Source organism: Geotrypetes seraphini, chromosome 8, assembly GCF_902459505.1.
Source record: "Geotrypetes seraphini chromosome 8, aGeoSer1.1, whole genome shotgun sequence".
Taxonomy (NCBI): Eukaryota; Metazoa; Chordata; class Amphibia; order Gymnophiona; family Dermophiidae; genus Geotrypetes; species Geotrypetes seraphini.
Window position 1 is genome coordinate 56,400,861 of NC_047091.1, and position 23,055 is coordinate 56,423,915.

The 23,055-nt window shown below is 42.8% G+C and overlaps 1 protein-coding gene and 1 long non-coding RNA gene across 3 annotated transcripts in view; one reads left to right on the top strand and one right to left on the bottom strand.

The window, feature by feature from the left end:
• Window positions 1-23,055, top strand: part of LOC117364687 — a 238,090-nt gene that overhangs the window by 189,556 nt on the left and 25,479 nt on the right. The window contains exon 5 of one of the 2 annotated variants that reach the window (XR_004540297.1): window positions 20,379-20,712. The exons of the other annotated variant lie outside the window; for it this stretch is intronic. This is a non-coding gene — a long non-coding RNA (uncharacterized LOC117364687). Of the gene's footprint in view, window positions 1-20,378; window positions 20,713-23,055 lie in introns of those variants that run through there. 2 annotated transcript variants of the gene reach the window in all.
• LOC117364685 (cytochrome P450 2C23-like) overlaps window positions 1-23,055 on the bottom strand; it is a 49,010-nt gene that overhangs the window by 15,940 nt on the left and 10,015 nt on the right. The window contains exons 2-6 of the mRNA XM_033954158.1: window positions 22,886-23,048; window positions 18,843-18,992; window positions 13,084-13,244; window positions 12,313-12,489; window positions 7,142-7,283 (exon numbers count right to left, since the gene is read on the bottom strand). Coding sequence (XP_033810049.1) covers window positions 7,142-7,283; window positions 12,313-12,489; window positions 13,084-13,244; window positions 18,843-18,992; window positions 22,886-23,048 — 793 coding nt within the window. The remainder of the gene's footprint in view (window positions 1-7,141; window positions 7,284-12,312; window positions 12,490-13,083; window positions 13,245-18,842; window positions 18,993-22,885; window positions 23,049-23,055) is intronic.

Below are 23,055 nucleotides of genomic sequence, written 5' to 3' on the forward strand. Positions count from 1 at the left end.
ATAGATAAATATGTAAACTTGGTTATAACTATATTGGGCAGGGAAGTGAGAGAGAATCTGAACAGTGACTCCGCACCTCCTATACAGCTCTGGAAGTTGCTTCCCTGTGGGCATAGGTGTCGGAACGGGGGGGGGGGGCATAGGAGCCGTGGCCTCCCCAAAAATTGCCCGACATTAGGGGGGAGCAAACATAGCAGCTGCCCTATCTCCCGCAGTAGCCTACAAGTGACTTCGCCCATGCTCCGGGGCTCTAACGCTGTGCTTGCCGGCTTCCCGGGTCTTTTCTAATGAAACCGGAAGTTACATCATGAGAGGGAAGGAAGAGAAGCGAAGCTGGCAAGCACAGCGTTAGCGCCCTGGAGCATGGGCAAAGTCGCTTGCTGGCTAGGGAGACATCGGCGGGAGATCAGGGAGGGAGGCTTCAACTCGCTGCTCCTGTTTGTTTCGGGCTGGGGCGGTGTTGGCGGGAGATAGGATAGGGAAGGAGGCGTTCAACTCACTGCTCCTGCTTGCTTCGGACCTTCCTTGCTGCCCGGTCCTTCTTTGTGTAAACAGAAAATAGGTGGGACCTGGCAGCAAGGAAGGCCCAAAGCAAGCAGGAGCAGCCGTTTGTGAATGCTATGCTGCAATAGGGAAGGAGGAAGGAGGGATGGAAGAGGGAAGAGAAATGCTGCACCCAATTGGGGAGAGGCAAGACCAGGGATGGAAGAGGAACGAGAGATGCCAAGTCCATTGGGGGGGGAGACAAATGCTGCTGCTGCTGCACCCAATTGGGGAGAGAGAGGGAAAGAGGGAGAAGGAAAAGAAATGCTGCTGTTGCACCCAATTGGAGAGAGAGAGAGGGAAAGAGGGAGAAGGAAGACCAGGGAAGGGGGGAGAGAAATTCTGCTGCTGCACCCAATTGGGGAGAGAGAGGGAAAGAGGGAGAAGGAAGACCAAAGAAGGGAGAGTAGAGGAACGAGAGATGCCAAGTCTGGGATGAGGGAAAAGAAATGCTGCTGCTGCACCCAATTGGGAAAAGAGAGAGAAAGAGGGAGAAGGAAGAGGAGATGAATGAGAGATGTCAAGTCCATGGGAGGGAGGGAAAGGAAAGGATATACTAGACCATGGAGGGGGAGGGAGGGATGCCAGGGCATGGGTGGAGGGATGGAGACAGATGCCAGACCAGGGAAAAAGAAGGAGGGAGGGAGAGAAAGGAAGGAGAGGAGATGCCAGATAATAGAGGGGGAGGGGGAGATGGAAGGAGAGGAGAGAGATGCCAGGGCATGGGAGGAGGGAAGGAGATAAAGATGCCAGATCATGGGGTGGAGTGGGAAGGAAGGAAGGAAAGTTGAAGAGAGAGATGCTAGAGAATAGAGGAGGGGTGGAGTCAGAAAAATGGAGAGGGGGTGAAGCTGAAATGAATCATGTATAAAGGAGAGAAGGGGCACAGGATATACAGTTTATTGAAGGGACATAGAAAGAGGGAATATGCCATATGGGAGAGAGAGAGGGTGGACACTGGGTGGAAGGGGCAGAGAGAGAGAGGGTGGACAGTAGATGGGGGTAGAGAGAGAAGGCAGAGGCTGGGTGGAATGGGCAAAGAGAGAGCGCAGATGTTGCATGGAAGGGAGAGAGGACAAATGCTGCACAGAAAGAAGAGCGAAGAGAAAATGATTAAAGCAGAAACTACAAAAGGTAGAAATAAATTTTTTTGTTGCTTTTTGTAGAATCAAGTAGCATTGCAACTGTATTGATAAAAATTTATAAATAGGAAATGGAAATAAGGCAATTTTGGGGGGGACTAAATCCCTTTCCTCAGGTCATGACAGGATACCATAACAGCAGTATACTGTACTGCCCTGAAGAAAGATTTGGCCTCTGAAAGCTAATTGAAAAATGGATTAGTCCAATAAAATGGAATTTTCTTATTTCTCATTATTTGTTTTATTTCTATTTGTTAATTGGGAAAGTGGCGATTGTTTTGTATCAGTTTTTTTTCAAATTTACTACTACTACTATTTGTATCTACTGTCTTCATATTTTGCACAGTATTAGGGGACATGTGTCACTGTTTCTGTGGTGTTGCATTGTATGCAGAGTCTTGCAGCATAGGGTTTCTTAGGGTTTCATTTTCATATATTAGTACTTTTAGTTTGTGATCCCATATTTGCTTAGGGGTTATCTGTGTTCTGGTAGGAATGAATGTTTAGAAGCATACAGGGTGCTTTGTGTAGTTTAATTCTGTGGGCTCCTATTATGAAGGTGCGCTAGGGTTTTTAGCACATAGCTATAGCGCACGGTAGCTGAAAATCTACCGCCTCCTAAAAAGGAGGTGGTAGTGGCTAGCGCACTCGGGAATTTAACACGCGCTATTGCGCGCGTTAAGGCCCTAGCGCATCTTTGTTAAAGGAGCCCTATGTGTTGTTAATAAGATTATATTGTATGAAAAAGAAGAAAAAAACAAATTCAGAAACACCATTAAAAATGACATGGCATAAAGTGAAAAATAATAAAAATAGCCGAGAAATATCAATATCACATTGTCATCGATTCTCCACTTTGTATTATGAACTCTTGAAGCTTATCAGGATCTTCAAAGTTTGTTGTTATATTATCATAGGTCACCCTCATAATGGCCGGGTAAAGCAACCCATGTTTGGCGCCCAATTGCTTGAGTTGAGGTTGTAATTGTAAAAATCTTTTCCTCATCCTGGCAGTCGCTCTTACAAAGTCCGGCACAATTGATATCCTTGATTCTTGAAATTTTAAACTTCTATTTTCTTTAGCCAACCTAAAAATTTCCATAACCTGCTCGAATCTGAGCATTCTGAATATTAACAGCTGTGGCCCTGACTGCCAATTAGATCTTCTGGCTGGTATTCTGTGGACCCGCTCAAATTCTAAAGGATATTTTGTACTGAGGGGTAGCAGTTTCGGCAAAAATTTCTCCAAAAATGCAATTGGATCTTTCCCCTTGGTCCCTTCTGGTAAACCAAGAAGTCTCAAATTATTTCTACGTTCTCTGATTGAACAATCCTCAAGCACTCTAGATAGGTCTTGTATTTTCTTATGATCCAGTTTCCACTGATGTATTTCTCTTTCAGTGATCTAAACTCTCTTTTCTAACTGCTCTACTTTAAGGTTCGCAAGCTGTAACTGTTTTGTAAGACCTGCGACCTCCTCCTTTACCACTATTAGTTTCTTTGCTTTATCCAGCACTATTTCCCTTATATTCCAAAGTTCATCAAGAACTTCGTTACTTTCCTGGGGCTCCTTAGGCAATGGAACTTTTGACGGGGTTGCCGGTTCTGGTTTCAATCCTTTTGCGCTACCCGTGGTAGGTGCACCAGCCAAATCAGCTTTCGTTTGTCTTCCGGTAGCAATGTTACCTTTAAATCTTCTTTATGAAAAAAAAAATCTTTTTAGTAACTCATATATTATATAATCGTTGCCTGTCAGTGAGGAGCTTATCACTCACCCGTCCGTCTTGACGCGTTACCAAGCCATGTCCCCTATTTTAGAAAATTTCAGGAGATTTGGGAGCCAATAACAAAATATTGTAATGATTGAATATTATTTTTCCCCTTAAAAATGCACGTTCAGGATGAGGGGAGGGGGGAAGGGTTTTTTGATTTGAATGTTAAATAAGATATATAGGAATGGGGTTTATGGAAGGTTTTCTTGAATTTAAAAAATGTTATTGATTAGGGGGGAAGGGGGGGTATAATTCTGATATGGATTTTAACAGAATATTAAATGTTGTATTTGAGTTTAAAATGTTATAAATGCTGTTACACTTATTGTAAGTTTTTTAAAAATGAATAAAGAATTGGGAAAAAAAGATTATATTGTGTGTGTGTATGTATGTGTATATATATATATGAAAAATGAATGGAAAAAATTTTATTACAATTAGTACAATTATAGGAGCGGGATCTGGGGATGGAGATTGGGCAGGGTTGGGGTGGAGCTTTCAGGCCCCCCCAAACAAAAAAGTGTTCCGCTGCCTATGCCTGTGGTATCATGTTGCAGGAAAAATCAAACCACAAGACAAGAGACTAAGGGCTCCTTTATCAAGGCGCGCTATGGGGATAAGTGTGTCGGACATTTCATCACGCGCTAACCCCTGCGTCAGCCTAAAATCCTAATGCCATGTCAATGGAGACGTTAGGTACTAGCGTGGCAGGCAGTTTAACGTGCCTTTGTTAAAGGACCCCTAAGACAAATGTATCAATCATTTCAAATTTACAGTCAAATTTGTAGCACAATTGCTGTGTGGTGTCATTTCATTTGCTGTTGAGGTCTTTTTGTTTTCTGATAGAAATCAGGACAGCAAGCACTAGTTGAAAAACCACTGAACTATAGCAGCAATGGTTAGCCTGGAAATAGCATGGGATGATTTTTGCAATAAATGATATGAGTAATTTATGTTAATTTGATGTTTGAACTCTGCCCTCCAACAATGTAGCCACAAGAGCTGCATAAATAAAATGCTTTGAAGAAGCATATTTAGGTCACAAGAGGAAAGATGGCATTTCCAAATCTTTGAACATACGTTTTAAGCACAAAATCTACCCACAGTAAAGTGCTGTAAATCAAAGTTATCCTAAATTTGTCCAGTTATCTATACGGGGCCCGGCTGAGTATTGGCCAGGACCCAAAAAACCTTTATTAAAAATATCAACCTTTCTGATCTCCTACCCAGGGCTGGATTAAAGGGTAGGCCCGGTAGACATGTGCCTCAGGCCCCAAAACATCAGGGAGCCCGCCGCTGTGGTGCTATGACCAGGGCCAGCATTAGGGGAGGGAAAACAGGGCAGCTACCCTGGGCCTCACAGCTTCAGGGGGCCCTACAATCTGGGCATCTCTTCCCCTTGTTGGGCCATCTCCCTCCCTTCGCCTCATCTTTGCGGCACCTTTCCAAAACCGAAGTTCTTTCTCTCAGGGGGGCCCTGACGTGGCAGTTGTTCTTCATGGACAGGTGATCTAAACAGCCACACAGTAGGTGATGTCACCATGTGACGGAGCCGACCCAGCTAGTCCCCAAGCTGCGAAAGCTCTAGAAAAACTTAACAGCGCATGCGTCAACCCTTCCTGCCCACTGTACTCGTATATACTGTACGCCATACTGTAACTTTACAGTTTTTTGTTTTTCCATGATCTAAGAGGACTGCATTCGCTAGCCGTTTCAGTCAGCCCGTTTTCTATCAGCGGTATTAATATTAACTTCCACAAAATTTCCAATATTATTTCTGAGTTCGATTTCGCCGGTTTAATTTTTAAAATGACGAACAAATCCAAACCAGGGTTTAAGCACTGCTCCACCTGTACTCACAAGATGTCCTTAACAGACTCTCATGAAATGTGTGTACAATGTTTGGGGCTGTCACACCTAACTTACTTGTGTGCGTGTTGTGCCCAGCTAAACAAATGTACGTTAAAAATCAGAGAATTAAAATTAAAGGAGCAGGTATCAACTCTACTTCAGAAGAAGGATTCGTCCAAGCACTCCAGAATGGTTGCTTTGCTCCCCAACACTAAAGCGCCAGGGGACCAGTATTATAAAACAAAATAAAAGAACCACTGACTTTCAATGGTCTGAAGGATTCAGTATAAGGTTCTGTAGTTAATATATACGAGACTGTGCTGAAAACTTCTCAACCTAACCAAGAGAATGACGTTATGGTTCAACCGATGTTCTAAAACAATATCATAACATAGGGCTCCTTTTACAAAGCTGCGCTAGCGGCTTTAGCGCGTGCTAAATTGCCATGCACATTAGACGCTAATGCCAGCATTGAGCTGGCATTAGTTCTAGCCACGTAGCGCGGGTTTAGCACGCACTAAAATTCTGCGTGCGCTAAAAACGCTATTGCAGCTTTGTAAAAGGAGCCCATAGAATTTCATTTTTGCAAATTGGCACATAACAAAATAAGATAACATACTTTTCAGCTACAATGGCAAAATAACGTTCAGAATTTAGGAAGTTGGTTTGGCTGAGAACTTTTTAGCACCCTCTTGTAAGGCTCCACACAGTGAGCATTTTTAATCATAGCATCAATAGTGAAGATCTATTACCCTTCGAGAATACTGCAATTAAAGGATATACAGCTCATTGGATATACATGACCTGAGATCTAGTACCTTTGAAGTAACAGGTTCACAATTATGGAATTCTCTATCAAACTGTAACGGGGATCAATGCTATATCATTTTGAAAAGTGATAAGGACATATTTATTTAGGCAGGTTCTTCCATCAATAAAGGCAGATAACATCTTCCCTGAAGAGCTGGTCTGAATTGTATGGATTCTAAGTGTAGGTGACAGCAAGGATGAAACTCGAAAGTGTTCTTAGTTTATAAGATCTTATATAAAATTTTAGTTTGTTTGTTTAGTGTGTTGTCTTCTAAACTTGTTTTATTCAATAATTTTAAATTACTATAATTTGGTGTTTTCATGATTATATATAGAAATATAGGAAGAATTTCAGATTGAGTGGAATAGAAATTTTGTAATAAAATAAGTTATGTGCATATAAGAGAGCCCTGCTTTTGTCCTGCCCATGCTCCCCCCCCCCCCCCGTGTAACCCCCCTCTTTATAAATATGCAGTATATGTTAAGTAGGTATTTGCAGAATAGTGCTCAGACAGAACATTTGCATTTATGTGAATGTGTTCACACATATGTGCATATATAATAATAATAATAACTTTATTTTTATATACTGCCATACCACAAACAGTTCTAAGTCATTACTCTAGACATGTCTATGCAAAACACATAAATAGGAGCACTCGTTTATAGAATTTTTCTTCACATGCTAAAAACCAAATCTGGTTGTTAATATAGGAACATGGAAATATGTCAGTAAAGACAGCTCTTTCCTTTCCCTTTCCCTTCCCATTTTTTTCTGCTGTGGTATTGTAGATCCTACTTCCTACTTAATCTCCAGTTCTGCCTCTCAGTTTTCATCCTAGTTTATCCTTCTCTTCTTCAGTTCCATCCATCCACCACCTTGTTAACACTCCACCATCTTGTTAGCACTGGTGATCCTCTCTGCTTATGAGATCCTTGACTGTGGAAGAAACTAAGTCCAGACAGAAACTTTAGCATTTAACATTTTGCTTTTCATTTTATCAGCTACTTTTTCTTGCTCACCTTCTATTTCTGGGTATTTCAGAAGAATCAGGAAACCATATCTTATGGTCGTGCTGACTGTCTCTGTCCCAGCTGAGAATAAGTCTATTGTGGTGAATCCCAAGGCCGTTGTGGAAAATTCACTCTCGGGGTTCTTTTTCTCCTGACATATACAAAGAATCCAATTTGAAGCTATTTAACAATGTTAATGATTTAGTAAACTTCTGAGTTACACCAAAAAGAGGAGAAAGTGATTTGTTTTCATCTGCTGGTTGATGGACACAACCCACTATTTCTGGGCTGATCTGTTATGCATGCTAAGAAAATATTTTGTGTAGTATAGCTTTGTTGATTGTTCAGAGAGTGGTATAGAAGGTCGTACTGCTGCTCCTTGTGACCCTGAGCAAGCCACTTAATCCAAAAAGCTCAAATATTTCTCAAAAAAAGAGATTTCACTTTTTACTCCTTTACAATAACATAATTTTAAACCTCTTCCTAAGGCTCAACAACATACTGTGGACTTAAAACTCAAAAAGCTTGAGGAATTGCTTCAGGAATCTTGTAAAGGGGGAGCAAAAGCCTCAGACTCGTGCCTGCGGCTAATTTTATAAGTATTCAGGCTACTATTAGAGTTACCTCATCACCATAAAACCCCCCCTCCTCCACCTATTCCTATCTTCAGTAATAAATATTTTTTCAATATTAAATACTTCTCAAATATTTAAATATTTAAATAAATTTCCATCCACATGCGCTGGGAACCCTACTCTAAACTCCTAAAGAACAGCTGTGTCGGAAGCGACCATAAAATCGCTTCCTGTTAATGTAATTGGTCTGCGTACGGATTGTGTGCCAGTATATAATGTTACTAATACTGTTATAAACACTTATCTTTCCCAGCGCTGTGCTGGATCAGGCCCATGCAAATAATAATTGATATAATAAACATACCGTATTTTTCGCTCCATAAGACGCCCTTTTTTTTCCACCCCAAAGTGGGTGGAAATGTCGATGCGTCTTATGCAGCGAAGATATAAATTTTTTTAACACCCTCTCCCCCCCCAGTCGGGCCTTTTAAAAACATCCAGTACCTTTTTTAACCCTCGTCCATTTTTAAAACACCCTCGCCCAGTCCCGTCTCTCTTCAAATCTCTCCATTGCCTGGTGGTCCAGCGGTGTATCGGCCAGCAGGAGCAAGCCCTCCGCCCGCCTGCCTAGGCCCACGCCACCTCTTCCCGTCCTGTTCCGCACCTCCTTAAGCCTCTGCCATTGCCTGGTGGTCGCAAGAACTGAAGGCACCATTCAGAGAGTGGCGCTGACACCGCTGGACTACCAGGCAATGGCAGAGGCGGGCTCGTGCCTACCGGCTGATACACCGCTGGACCACCAGGCAATGGGGGAGATTTGAAGAGGGACGGTACTGGGCGTGGGGTATTTTAAAAAGGGATGAGGGTTAAAAAGGGTACTGGGGATGTTTTTAAAAGGCCCGACCTGGGGGGGTGGTGTTACAAATTTATATCTTCGCTACCAGAAGGGACAGGGGTGTTTTATAAAGAGACGGTGGTTAAAAAAGGTTGTTTTTAATTTTTGTTTCATTGTTCTGCATGCTGGAACTCGCTCCCTGCTCTAGGAGGGGGTGGGGGTTCATGCTGTGTTATTCTTGATTATTGTTCCAGTTTTGTTTGGGACTTGTTTCTGGTTTGGGCTATGCCCTGTTTGTAATTTATTTTGGAAACCAATAAAAAATGTTATACCATAAAAAAGAGAAGGGGGATTAAAAAAGGTACTGGGGGACAGGTTACAGGACAGGGCAGTGCAGTGGGACAGGGTACAGAGCCTGGCAAGGAGTGTAGGGGTGGGTGCAGAGCCTGGCAGGAGAATTTGGTTCAGAATGTTTTTTTTTCTTGTTTTCCTCCTCTAAATTTAGGGTGCGTCTTATGGAGCGATAAATACGGTAGCCTGCATCTTGTACGTATGTCTACAGTTTCTTTTGGTTTTGTTTTGTGCTATAACTTTTTGATAATCATATTTGTACAGCCCACATAGATAACATTACAGTTGTCTATCACAGTGTTTCTCAACTCAGTCCTGGAGTACCCCCTTTCCAGTCAGGTTTTCAGGATATCCACATTGAATTTGCATAAACTTGATTTGCATACACTATCTCCATTATATTGCAATTTCTTTCATGCATATTCATTGTGGATACCCTGAAAACCTATCTTGCAAGGGGTACTTCAGGACCGAGTTGAGAAACACTGGACTCTATTGTTTATAATAACAATATTTGTAGTACAAGCTGGACGGTTGATATCTCAAAATACTTTTGAATAGATCTCAATTTCTTTAACAGCAAAAATGGATTTTTGAACTAACTTATTTCATCTAATCATAGTAAGTTGATTAGCCACATCTACCCCAACATGCGGAGAGCTCATATGTGAACTTATTATTTCCAATACAAAAGATCTTTCTCCCCAAAATAGCCTTAGCTGGGCCTAACCATAGAAATTTTGTTCTCTCTTACATAGTAACATAGTAAATGACAACAGATAAAGACTAGAATGATCCATCCAGTCTACCCAACCATACATTCTCTATAAATTAATGATTTAATTTAAATTGTTCTTTTTCTTAGATATTTCTGGGCCAGAAACCTAGAGCTCTGCCCGGTACTGTGCTTAGGTTCCATCTACTATAGTCTCTGTCAAAGCTCACTTCAGCCCATCTAAACCATCCCAGCCGTCGAAGTCCTCCCCAGCCCATCCTAAATTGAATGGCCATATATGGGACATAGACCATGCAAGTCTGCCCAGTACTGGCCTTAGTTCTTCAATATATACCATTATTTTCTGATTAGAGATCCTCTGTGTTCATGCTTTTTGAACTCTGTCACTGTTTTCCTCTTGACCACCTACCTCAGGAGCACATTCCAGGCATCAACCACCCTCTCCGTAAAGAAGAATTTTCTAACATTACTCTTGAGTCTACCACCCCTCAACCTCAAATTATGCCCTCTGGTTTAACATAAGAGCTGCCATACTGGAACAGACTGACGGTCCATCAAGCCCAACATCCTGTTTCTAACAGTGGCTAACCCAGGTCCCATGTACCAGGCAGAAATCCAAAGAGTATCAACATTCCAGAGCTGAGATTGTGATGTTATAATGCGTCATTCCACCAATGAATAAGAGCTAAACTCACCAGTGACCATTTTCCTTTCTCTGAAAAAGATTGTGTTCTATATTAATACCTTTCAAGTTAAGCTTTAACCCAAAATTCAAAGCCCAGTATTCTATAACCTCTAAACATTTTTGGATACCTCTTAATATTTCAATATTATTTTTAGGTATTGGCATTAACAATCTCTTATATCATCTGCATAGATAGTAACTTCAACCTATCAAGAGAATTCTCTAAAGGCTGCAATAGAAGATTAAATAGAATTGGTGAAACTGGTGAGCTCTGTGGCACCCCACAAGCAGAATTCCAAGAATAAGACGAACCCCCATACGGACCACCAAAGAGTTAGGCGGAATACCTGTGCACCACCGAAGCATTATCCAGATAGTGCTGGGGTACTCTGGAAGAATTTTAAATTACCCTATGAAGATGGTGCAGTTGAAAATTCATAGATGGGGCACTTATCTATAAAGCAGTTGCTACTACATGAATTAAGTACTTTTGAACATCAGGGCAACTATATCTCGGCAGACATTGCGTGCAAAGATACTTTATAGAAATAATGTCCCAGTTATCAAGAACATTTGAAATGAAACAACATCAACAAAAACACAATTTTTGTTCTTGGTTCTGCAAAACCCAGAATAAAACAAAGGGGCCCTTTTACTAAAGTGTGCTAAATATTTGCACCTATAACATCTTAATTGCAAAACGTAAAGTACAGTACGTGCAAAGCCAACATCTGCCTTGCATTTAGTGTACTTAGGAGGCAATTCAATAAATGGCCACCTCCATCTATGTACCCCAAGGCAGTGGAGTAGAAGCCTCTTCTAAAATATAATCTGATGCCCAGTGACCATAGAGTATAGGCTCTCACCCCATATTACCAGAGTGCCTCTATGGAGGTCCCCATAGTGGTAGTTTGTAAACATATAGGTCAAATTCTCAAAAAGCCACTGAAGGTTAGTCTCCGACAGATGCCTAGATTGTGCCTACCGATGACTAACTTAAGAGTTTTAATTGGTTCTAAATGGCGCAATAATTGGTTGTGTCATTAAATACCAATTAAAACCTAATCATAATAAAAAAAATTAGGTGACCTAGGCGGCCTCTTGGATTGGCACCTAGGTCCATGGCACCTAATGTCACCTAGTGATTGTTGAAGTCCGGAAATGGGTGTTTTTATGGGGCAACACTGAGCTTCAGCATCGCTAGGTGATGCTAGCCACGATTCAGGAAGGATCCTAGGTGCCATAATGCAGGCCTATATTTCCAACACTTAGGGTCCTTGGGAGCCACGATTCTGGAAGTGGCTCCTGTTGGTGATTGACACAAGGCAGGCATCCATTTTGTAGATGCCTGATCCTATAAGCGGCACCTTGCTCCTAGGCACTAGTCAGCACGGTTGTCTATCAACCGCTAGATGCTGTTTACATGATCACGCCTAGCAGCACCTAACTTGACTTAGATGTCACTAGGCATTCTAATGTCTGGCAACAGTATATTAGGCCAGGGTTTTCCTGGCCTAATTTACTGGCACCTAGCGATACCTAAGTCATACCACACCTATTTTCCACCCCTAGGAATATATGTAGGAGATCCTGCTACTTCTCTTTCCCCATCTGCGATTTACGCTAGGGTTGTTAGATTTCCTCTATGAAAAAAGAGGACATCTGGTCCTGACCGTAGCACCCCCAGCCTTACCCTGATCTTCCTCCAGTTATGCCCCATTCCACACCCACCCCACCTCCACACAAAGCTCCCTCGAGCTTGGGACAGTGTCTGTGCGATGATGTCACGTGCATGCACGTTAGCTTATGATAACATCACGTTGCTGTCTGCGCATGCACAGATGCCCTCCAGATGTGGCCCTGAGGTTGAGGACTTCAAAACCCAGACAAACTGCCAGGTTTTGGAAATCCCTCTGGGCACCCAGACAGTCCTCTACAAAGAGTGCATGTCTGTGTTTTCCCAGACGTCTGGTACTCTCTCTCCCAGTTATATATTACCTGCTCCATTTTCATGAGGAAGCAGTCAATGAAGTCACGAGGAGAGTTGGGATCCAGGGTTTCCTGGTGCATCTTCACTCTCTCTGTCACAAAAGCCATCACCTGTTTCACATTTTTAACAGCTTTCTTGTGAGGACCAGGCAAGTATTCCATCACATTAGGGAAGGAATTATAGAGCTAGAAGACAAGGAAACCGTTCTTTTACTGGGGCTGCAAGTACAAGATCAACACAATGTTATTCCAAGGTACTCAGAATAATTAGAGACTAACAGGGGTCTCAAGAGCTCTTGAGACCCCTGTTAGTCTCTAATTATCCTGTGTTAGTGCATAGAAATTTGTGCGACAGCGCATTTATGTAAGTGGATAGTGTGGTTCACAAAATTTAATTTAGGGTTGATTCCAAGGTACTCAACAAGTGACCTACAACTGGGCAAGCAGTGCTTGCAAACCCAATTCCTTACAACATTTTCATCATTTACACTAGCATTTAATTTTACACCTGCAAAGTATGCATGGGAATAGAATAATTTTAAAAATCAACTTTTAGGCCCATAGGTACTTTGTGCCATTCCAAGAACAGTGCAAATGCTAGATAAAATAGGAGCAAACTTGACTAACTGGAGATCTTCTGGCTGCATATGGTCCATTCTGGCTGCATGTGGTTCCTCCCACAGCCTCTGACCAAGAGAAGAGCTTCCCTAGTCATTCTTGTTTAAAAGTGATTCTGAAGCACACTTCTACAGAAAAGCAGATTAAACATTGGAATTGTACCTGTGAGCAGACTGAGCTAAAAAACTGAAAGTTTTCATTTAGCAAATTGAGTAAGGCAAGGAAGTTCTCATCTTCATATTCAAATCGGTTCCCGAAGACCACAGAGCAGATTACATTGGAGACAGAGCGACTGAAGAAGAATTTGGGATCAAAGGGCGACTCTAGGTAAAGAAAAAGTAATATATTAAATTTATTGCATCATGAGCATGGTAAAGAAACTATGATCATCAGATTTGGACCCTAGCCTGTTCATATCAGTTGTACAAACAGTCTCATTATGGTATATACTGTATGTCAAGACTTGCCATAACAATGGTGAGTGAAGGCCATGCTGCCAGCTCCGCCCACCTCCCCCAACATCACTAACCTTTCTCTGACATCAGGGACAAATCTGCTTGCCAATTGATCCCTATCAGAAGGTTTATTTGAATGAGAAAAAAAACTGTCCTCGTGGTGTTATGACAGTTAAAAATCCAGAGACCGTTGAAACTTCCAATTCCACATATTGAAATAATTAGTTCAAAAACGTTAAAAGTCAACTTTAATTTTCTAAAATCCAAATAAAATCAATCAATAAATAAAGACTCAATTACAGCTGACAGGATTATCCATTTAGTTCATTGGTGTTTCTTGTTGGGGCAAAAACTACTTCAGCTTTTCAGGGTCTTCAAACTGGTAGAATTTTTCTTTATAAATAACCCTCATTATGGCAGGATAATAAAGCCCATATTTTGCCCCAAGTTCCTTTAATTGTTGCCTTAATTGTAAAAATTGCTTGCGAAGACTCACTGTTGCACTCTCAAAATCCGGGACAAACATAAGCTTTGAGTCCTTGTAAATCAAATTTGTTGTTTCCTTTGATGCACTTAAAATTTCCATAACATGCTGGAAATGTAACAGGTGAAATATTATTGGTCTAGGTCTCAATTGACCATTATGCCTCCAGCCTGGGATCCTATGTGCCCTTTCTATTTCTAATGGCACATTTAAGGTAAGGGGGAGTATTTTTGGTATAACTTCTTCTAGAAAATATATAATTTTTTCTCTCCACTCCTTCCTTTAATCCCAATATCTTCATGTTATTTCTTCTTGCCTGATTTTCAAAATCTGTCATTCATTTTTCCATTTCTTGAAATATTTGCTCAGCACGGAGTATGTAGTAATCTGATCATTATGGGGACTATCCTTGATACAGCTGATAGCGAAACGCAAATTCACATCGGAGTCCCTCCCTGCTGCCTAAGATAAGTTCTTTATAGGCATTACTAAAGTACTATTGAGTTACTTATAACAATGAGAAAAATATGACCAATGAGGAGGCTGGCTACATATTCTTAAGCCTTATATGAAAGAGATGGTTTGAGTGTAGCCACTGAGGTCATTATATGAAGTTAAAAAAGTGTTTTGCCTATGAAAGTATCTAAAGTTTAACGAAGTGGCACTGGAATGCTATTAAAAGATTGGATATTTCTTTATTTAATATTTAAACATAGGATATGAGTATAGGAGGGTAGCTCCTGATTTTGGACTGTTGGATTTTGGACCATCGCTACACCATTGATCTTACTGGCTTGTAGTTCCCTGTCTCTTCCTTACTTCCAATTTTGTGGAGAGGGACCATATCTACTCTTCTCCAGTACCACTCCTGACTCTAGAGAAGCATTGAAAGGTCAGCCAATGGAGCTGCCAGACTCTCCCTAAGCTCCTTCAGTACCCTTAGATACTATATACCTCATCCAGCCCCATCTCTTTGTTCACCTTTAGGTAGCTTCTCACAAACACAGTCCTCTGAAAACCATTCAGGGTTCTATATAGACAGATAAGATAAAGTAACAGGAATAAGAAAATAAGGGAGCTAATTTAAACAATTTTGCACATGAGGTCAGATTGATGCAAGAAACTTAGCTAGGGTGTGTGTATGATGTATATGTAACTTCATTAAATGCCTGGTTCCTGAAGTTCTGTTAAGCGAAGCGTTTCAGAGAGTACATTCCACAATGTGGGGGCTACAAAGAAGGCTCGCTGGCAGGTATCATAGCAAGTTATGTTCTTCAGACAGGATTTACTTAGGGATACTTCTTTAGATAACCTTAGTTACCTGGGAAGTATGTAGAAGGAGATATTTTTCATCAAGCACTCTGGGCCATTTCCTTTGAGGTTTTGAAGATCATATATAGAGTTTTAATTTTAGCCCTGTATTGTACTGATGGCCAGTGAAATTTTGCAAAAATGGAGTATTGTGGTCATGTCACTTACAACCTTCTGTTAGTCTTGTTGCAGCATTCTGCATCAATTGGAGATGATGCAGACCTTTTACAGTCAGTCCATTGTAGCGTGCATTACAGTAATCCATTCTTGATGTTATGACATGCACAACTGAGACAAGACTTACATTCTCAGTGTAAGGAGATAGGCAGTATGGTTGACTCAAATGATAGAAGCAGCTCTTGAAGATTGCTTGGATTTGGGAAATGAGACTAATTGTTGGATCTAGTTGTATTCTGACTTGTGATATGAGGGGTAGTTCGTATTTCTCAATAGATATTTTGATATCGGGTATATGCCGATTTGTGTTAGGGACCCACAGAAGCTCGGTTTTACATGGGCTCAGGCAAGTTTGTTGTTTTTAGCCCATTCTTGAATTAATGTTAAGACAGGTAGCCAGTTTATTCAGAGCTGTGGATAAATCAGATTCAATTGCTCTCAGCAGCTTGGCTAGTGGCTTGAGGAATATATTGAACAGAATAGGTGACAGTATTGATCCTTGTGGTACCCCACAGGAGAGTGCCTATGGGGTACCACTATTTTAAAGATAGTTTTCACTGGCCCATGGTGGTATGAAGTGCTTTCAACAGCATAGACTGTTGTCTGTCTGTTAGATAGGATCTGAACTAAGCAAATACTGTTCCATTGATACTGTTTCTGCCAGTCATATTAACATGATATCATGATCCACAGTGTCAAAAGCTGCTGAGAAATCTAGCAGTACTAACACCAAGACAAATCCCCTGTCTCACTAAGATCATCTAATAGGGATACAAGGATTGTTTCTGTTACATATAGTAACTGGGTTTGAATCCAAATTGACATGGATCTAGCCATTATCTCTTTTCTACCAATCACTGAGCTGAACATAGACTGATTGCTCTAAGTTTTTCTTAGAAATGGGATGTTTACTGGCTGGTAACTTTCAAATTTGTTCAGGTCAAGGTTGTACTTTTTTAGCAAAAGATACACTAAATGCTTTTGATAGTTGCCAATTTTGAAAGAGAGAAGTTCACAATTTTTGTGGCACCTTTTATGAGGCTCTTGCTTGCCTGCTGCTCTATATTTGATGGGCAGGGCAGGTTATGTTATGAATACTTAATTGTCTAATTTGTTACCTTCTTCTATATTTCGATGCATATCATGTACCCATTGTTTGTTATGCCTATCTAATATAATAAAACCCTAAGCGCGCATGCGCACTGTTACCTGCGTGGTTCCATTTTCTGTGAGCTGTAGGGCTCCGCCGGCACGACTGCACATGCGCACTTCTACTCCCTCCCTCCCTCACTGTAAGTTCGCCGCCATTGTCACATTCCCCCCCCCAGGCACCCTTTCCCGGTGCACACAAACCCCCATTGACCCTCCCACCGCGAGATGCACAAACTTTCCGGCTCCAGCAGCAGCCGCATCACACTAAAGATGTTGCTTTGCGGCCTTCCCATTCTCTGATTTCCTCTGCTGGCGTCTCTGATGATGTCATCAGAGACGCGGCAGAAGAAATCAAAGCATGGGAAGGCCGCGAAGCAGCGTCTTTAGTGTGATGCGGCCGCTGCTGGAGCTGGGAAGTTTGACGGTCGTCTCGCGGTGGGAGGGCCAGTGGGGTCGGCTGCACGGCGGCGATAGTGGCGGGGGGGGGGGGAGAGAGTTCTACTGCACAGGGGGATGGATGGCAGGCAGGTTGGCTTCGGAGGGTGCGGGAGGGACAAAGTATGGAAGGCAGTGAGGAGGAACAGGGAAGAGGTGCTGCTGGACCGGGGGAGCAGGGAAGAGGGACCAGGGGAGCAGGGAAGAGCTGCTGCTGGCGGGGGAGGGGGGAAGAGAGTTCTACTGCACAGGGGGATGGCAGGCAGGCAAGCTGGCTTCGGAGGGTGGGGGTGGGACAAAGTCTGGAAGGCAGTGAGGGGGAGCAGGGAAGAGATGCTGCTGGGCCAGGGGAGCAGGGAAGAGGTGCTGCTGGACCAGGGGAGCAGGGACGAGGTGCTTCTGGACAGAGGAAGCAGGGAAGAGGGGCAGGGGGAGCAGGGAAGAGGTGCTGCTGCTGCACAGATAAGTGGGTTTGGGGGAGGGAAATGCTGCTGCTGCTGCTGTACAAAAAAATGGAGGGGGAGGGTATGCTTCTGCTGCTACTGCACAGAGAAGTGGAGTGGGAAGGGAAATGCTGCTGGTGAGAAAAGGGGGCTGGGGCTGAAAGGGAAAAGATGGGAGAAGGGGGCTGGAGGGGGGTAAAAATGGTTTGGAGCTGGGGCTGAAAATAGGGGACATGTGAGGGAAGGAGGCTTTACTAGCACCCATTAATGTAACGGGCTTAAACACTAGTTCATAAATAAAAATAATTTTTAACTTAAAAAAAAAATCAAAAACATTGGCTCTCTATAAACAATTTAACTTGTCTGAAATAAGGAATATCTAACAAATGTTTCTGGGAATATTGTAAACTGCATGAAGGTTTGTACAAACGCCATGCAGTTGCCAAGGTCACAGGGCAAAATCCATATGTTTGCTTACCCAACAATAAAGGCATGTCGTTATAAAAGATTCCTGGACAGAACTCTTGCTTCCCAGGCAGGTTGGGTAATATTATTATGTGTGCTCCATTTTTAGTTTTAGAAAATTAGTAAAAATACAATTGTTTGATTGATTTGTAACCTAAGGATTCACTGTTTTAATTTATCTTTTTATCTTGTATGTATTTCTGGTGATTTGTATTGTTCTCTTCACTGATTGTCCAGCACTTCTTACTGTAAACCGCCTCGAACTATTATGGCTTTGGCGGTATATAAGAATAAAATTATTATTATTATTGAAAATGTTCAAAATGAAACAGCAAATGTTGAAGCTACTGTGCGACTCGTAGCTATATAAAGTTTTTCAACAAAAATAGATGGATCAATCGGTTCACATCTTGAAAGTAGCCCCATTGTACTGATTCCCCTCCAGTGGTGGAAAGTAACTACAAATAAAGGAAGATCAAACAGCTTCTACAGTTCATCCAACAGAAATGTCCACCTGCATCTAGTTGTAGCCTCACCTAACAAGTTTCCTCATGGTGTCATATAAAACGCTTGTCTACGACATCTTTTGATAATACGTAAAGCCACCTCTTGCATAAAAGATATCATGAAGCCTTGAAATATTTTCATGGGAAGACTCAGTCTAAAGCAGGGGTGTCAAAGTCCCTCCTTGAGGCCGCAATCCTATCGGGTTTTCAGGATTTCCCTAATGAATATGCATGAGATCTATTTGCATGCACTGCTTTCATTGTATGCTAATAGATCTCATGTATATTCATTGGGGAAATCCTGAAAACCCGACTGGATTGTGGCCCTCGAGGAAGGACTTTGACACCCCTGGTCTAAAGGCTCTTCTTTTATCTATCAGGTTATATTATAGATAGATGAATAAAAATATTCAAGTGGACCTATTCTGGCATTTGTGAAATTCAAAAAGGAAAAGAATGAAGATCATTCTATAGTAAATCTTATTGTACAAACTTTTAGTTTTCCTGAACTCCTCCACCAGGAACTGTGCCTCTTCTTGGATGCGTTCCTCAATGCTTCGCTTCCCCATCCCGAAATTCCTCAGAGTCATAAGGGAAAACCGTCTGAGTTGCTTCCAGCATTCTCCATTGCTGCCTACGATCCCTGTGGATAATGAATAGATATTGTTGAATTATTTTGAAAAGAGCCAGGGTGATGAAAAAATATTACCTTGCCATTTATTAAATAACACTGCTAGGTTTAGATTAGGCTATTTTTATTATTTACAGTATAACCTGCCTTTACCCGAGGCAGGGTACTAGTCACATATATAATAAAACAGAGAAAACAAAATACCGCATATGCACACTCAACTATAGAAACAAAAAATGCAGCTAGTCCAATAAGAGAGAGCTCAAAGAATTGCAAAGGCTTTATGCAAAATATGACCCTTTAGCAACTTCTTAAGCGACAGCAGTTTGAGGTTGTCTTAATGACAATGGTAAATAATTCCATATGCAAGGTCCAATCAATGAAAAGGCACTTTGCCATAATCTCAAGCCTTAATCACTGGAAATCAGTACTCTACATAGTAACATAGTAGATGATGGTATACATAAACTTCCTGTCCCCGTGTAGCTGGGACTGCTAGAAAGAGATAGATGAGATACTGACGCCAGCCAGCTAGCCTACAGTGTTAGCATATAAGGCAGAGCACTGCCATCAGTGTATGGACGGTAGGAGGGAGATCAAAACCATAGGAAAAGGGAGGAGGAGAGAAAGATCAAACTGCAGGGGACGAGAAAGGAGGAAAGAGAAACTAGATGGAAGGAAGGAGGGAGGAAGGAAGGAGAGAGCAAAAGTTTGTGAACACCCAGTCAGAAGTTATAGATCTAGCAAGTGTGCTAAGGAAACTAAGGCTATAATGCTTCATTTCATTATAGATTAGCAACTATAATGAAATGAAGCAGTAAAGAAGTTGAAAACCTGCCACAATTTCAGCTCCTGAAGACGCTGTAATAGTGAAATGTGGTGCTATGTCGGGCTGGCTGGACTGGAGTGAGAAGGCTTTATAACAGCTTTGTCTAAGAATCAATATATGCTTGTTGGAACATTGGAGAATACTGGAGAAATGAAATAATACACCCAGACTATGATGTGGAACAGCTTTATTTTCATCAGAAAAGGCTTGTGAATGGACTGAGTACAAGCTCCAGTTTTCTTCCGCTGTATTGTGGGATTTTAATAACTGAAAGTGCAATATGGATTCATTTATGTTTAATATATAATATAGTGTTAAGATTTATGTTGTTTAATAAAAATACAGTATATTTAAATAAAAAAACCTATCTAGTTATATGTAATAATATTTTGTGGCATTTACTAATAATTTCTCTATTTTTAATTTCTAATTAATTATTAAATAACTGTGAACTGTAACCGAACACATAATTGTATTTCCAGCCAATCTTAATTGAGATTTCTGATGTTTTTGGATACAAATGTGTTTTTTTTAAAACTTTATTATATTTTAGTTTGTTTTATTTGCAGAAGTATGCCAAAAAGAGGAGCAGAACTCAGTCCTGAAACCCGGGCACAGGTTACTACTTTATGAAATGAAGGTTTCTCATATCACAGAATTGTATCATCATGGAAAATTTCACTTGGAGTGGTACATGCTACACTTGAACTTGAAAAAGATACTGGATCCTTTGGTTCCAGACTACGGAGTGGTCATCCTCGTGCATCAACTAGCCAGGATGATCAGAAAATTGTAATGACTGCAAAGTTATCTCCTCGTATCAATGCCACCCGACTCTGTTCTTGCTTACCATCACACCTTCAGAACCTGAGCAGATAGACAATTTGTTGCAGGTTCTTTCTCCATGCTAACCATCCATCTCTGTCCTCCCCTTCCATTTCCCTTCCCTCTCCTGGAGATCTGGCATCTTTCCTTTTTTTCGTCTCCATCCACAGATCCACCTTTTCTCAACTACCATTTCAACCAGCATCTCTCCCTCCTTCCCCATCACCCCAGGGTCCATCATATTTCCCTTTCTTTTCCCAACTACCCTTCTATCCAGTATCTCTACCCCCCCCCCTCCATACTATCCCTTGTGTCCAACTTCTCTCCCTTTCTGTTCCTTCCCTACCTAAATCCCATTGTCCACCATTTCTCTCCCTCTCCTCTGTTTTTAGACCCATTATTTCTTCCCCCTCAAAGTTCGGCATATGCACTTCTCTTTGAACCCTCCTTCCCTCCCTTCCTCTGTGTATTTCTACACCAGGGCCCCCCTCCCCTGAAGCCCTGTACTCCCCGAAGGCCTGCAGCCCACCCCTGAAGCCCTGCCTGTCCCCCCTGAAGGCATGTCCCCCCCCAAAGGACTGCACTCTCCCCCCCAGAAGGACTGCGCACCCCCCCCCCTGAAGGCCTGCTTGTTCCCCCTGGCCTCCCATGCACCATTTACCTACTAGCAGCAGCCTGCAGTTAAGATCACTGGGGCTAGCGATCTCAACAAGCTGCTATAAGTCTTCGGAGCTATTTCCTCTGCCGCGATCCTGCCTCTGACATCAGAGGAGGGGCGGGATTACGGCAGAGGAAACAGCTTCGAGGACCTATAGCAGCTTGCAGAGATCGCTAGCCCCAGCGATCTTCTCTGCAGGCTACTGCTAGTAGGTAAATGGTGCGTGGGAGGCCAGGGGGGAAGCCGGACACCAGCACTTCCCGACTGACCCTCCCCCCTCGCCCTCTAAAGCAGGTGCAGCAGCGGCTGGCCAGCAAGAGACAGCGCTGCCGCTCCTGCTTGAGGGGGGAGGGTCAGTTACTGAATCGGGAGGCCGATGTTTTGTTTTGTTTTGTTTTAAATCGATTTGAATCGATTCACCTGAACTGAATCGATGAACCAATTCGAATCGTGAATCAGGAAGCACTAGTATTTAGCATGGCCATTAATCTTTAGGGATTCTGGTGTTGCTCTCTTTTTTCTTCCCCTGGGAAACTGCAACCCAAGGTCTGGTTTAACAACTAACCTCTCTCCTGTCAATTTGAGGGTTTTTACTTTTAGCCACATCCCTGTCATTCTCGTGGGTTTGGAATGCCTTGGCACCTTCTGGGCAAGGAATATGGGTCCCTTTCTGGGCCTGCTTAGGCACATAGGCATTTTGGATGTTGCTGAGCTACCCTGCCTGTGACTATATATATATACAGTGGTACCTTGGATTAAGAGCATAATCTGTTCCAGGAGCATGCTCGTAATCCAAAATGCTCGTATATCAAAGCAAGTTTCCCCATAGGAAGTAAGGGAAACTTGCTTTGATATGTTCCCACCCCAAATCTTCCCGCCCCCCGAGGCCAGCAGCGCTGCTCCTCCCCCCACGAGAACCGGCATTGCTCCCCCCCCGCGAACGGGCACCCTCCCCCCCGCGATCCGGCACCCCCCCGCCGCCATCATGCACCCCCCCTGCCGCTATCGGGCACCCCCTGCCGCCACCGGCACCCCGCCGCCGCCACCTGAGAACCCCCAACCCACCCGAACCCTCTTCTTACTTCCAGTGTAGCCTCCGCATCGGCATCAGCATGTCCTGTGCCTGAAAATCTGCTTCCTGTGCCGGGCCTTGAGCATGCGCACATGCTCAAGGCCCGGCACAGGAAGCAGATTTTCGGGCACAGAACATGCTGGTGCCGGCGATGCCGATGCGGAGGCTACACTGGAAGTAAGAAGAGGGTTCGGGTGGGTTGGGGGATCTCAGGTAGCGGCGGGGGGGGGGTGCCCGATGGCGGCGGGGGGGTGCCCGATGGCGGCAGGGGGGTGCCGGATCGCGGGGGGGAGGGTGCCGGTTCTTGGGGGGGGGCTCGTACAGCGAGGCAAGCTCGGTTTACGAGGCACCAAATTTGCGAATGTTTTGCTCGTCTTGCAAAACACTCGCAAACCGGTGCACTCGTAAACCGAGGTACCACTGCATAGATAGATAGATAGAAAGATAGATATAAAATACTGGCTACTCAGCTACATATCTGCTGCTTTTTTATTTCCTCTTATGCTTTGAAAACTCCTTACCATGACCTTGGCTGGTTTTCTTCAACATTTGTATGACTCCCCTGGCAGCAAAATCCTCTGCCCGTTCATTCAGTGCCTCCTTCACAACTTCATAACCGGACAGCACCACCGCTGGTTCTGAGCCCAAGTAGATGGTGAACAATGATCCATATTTTTCACTTAGCTAAGAA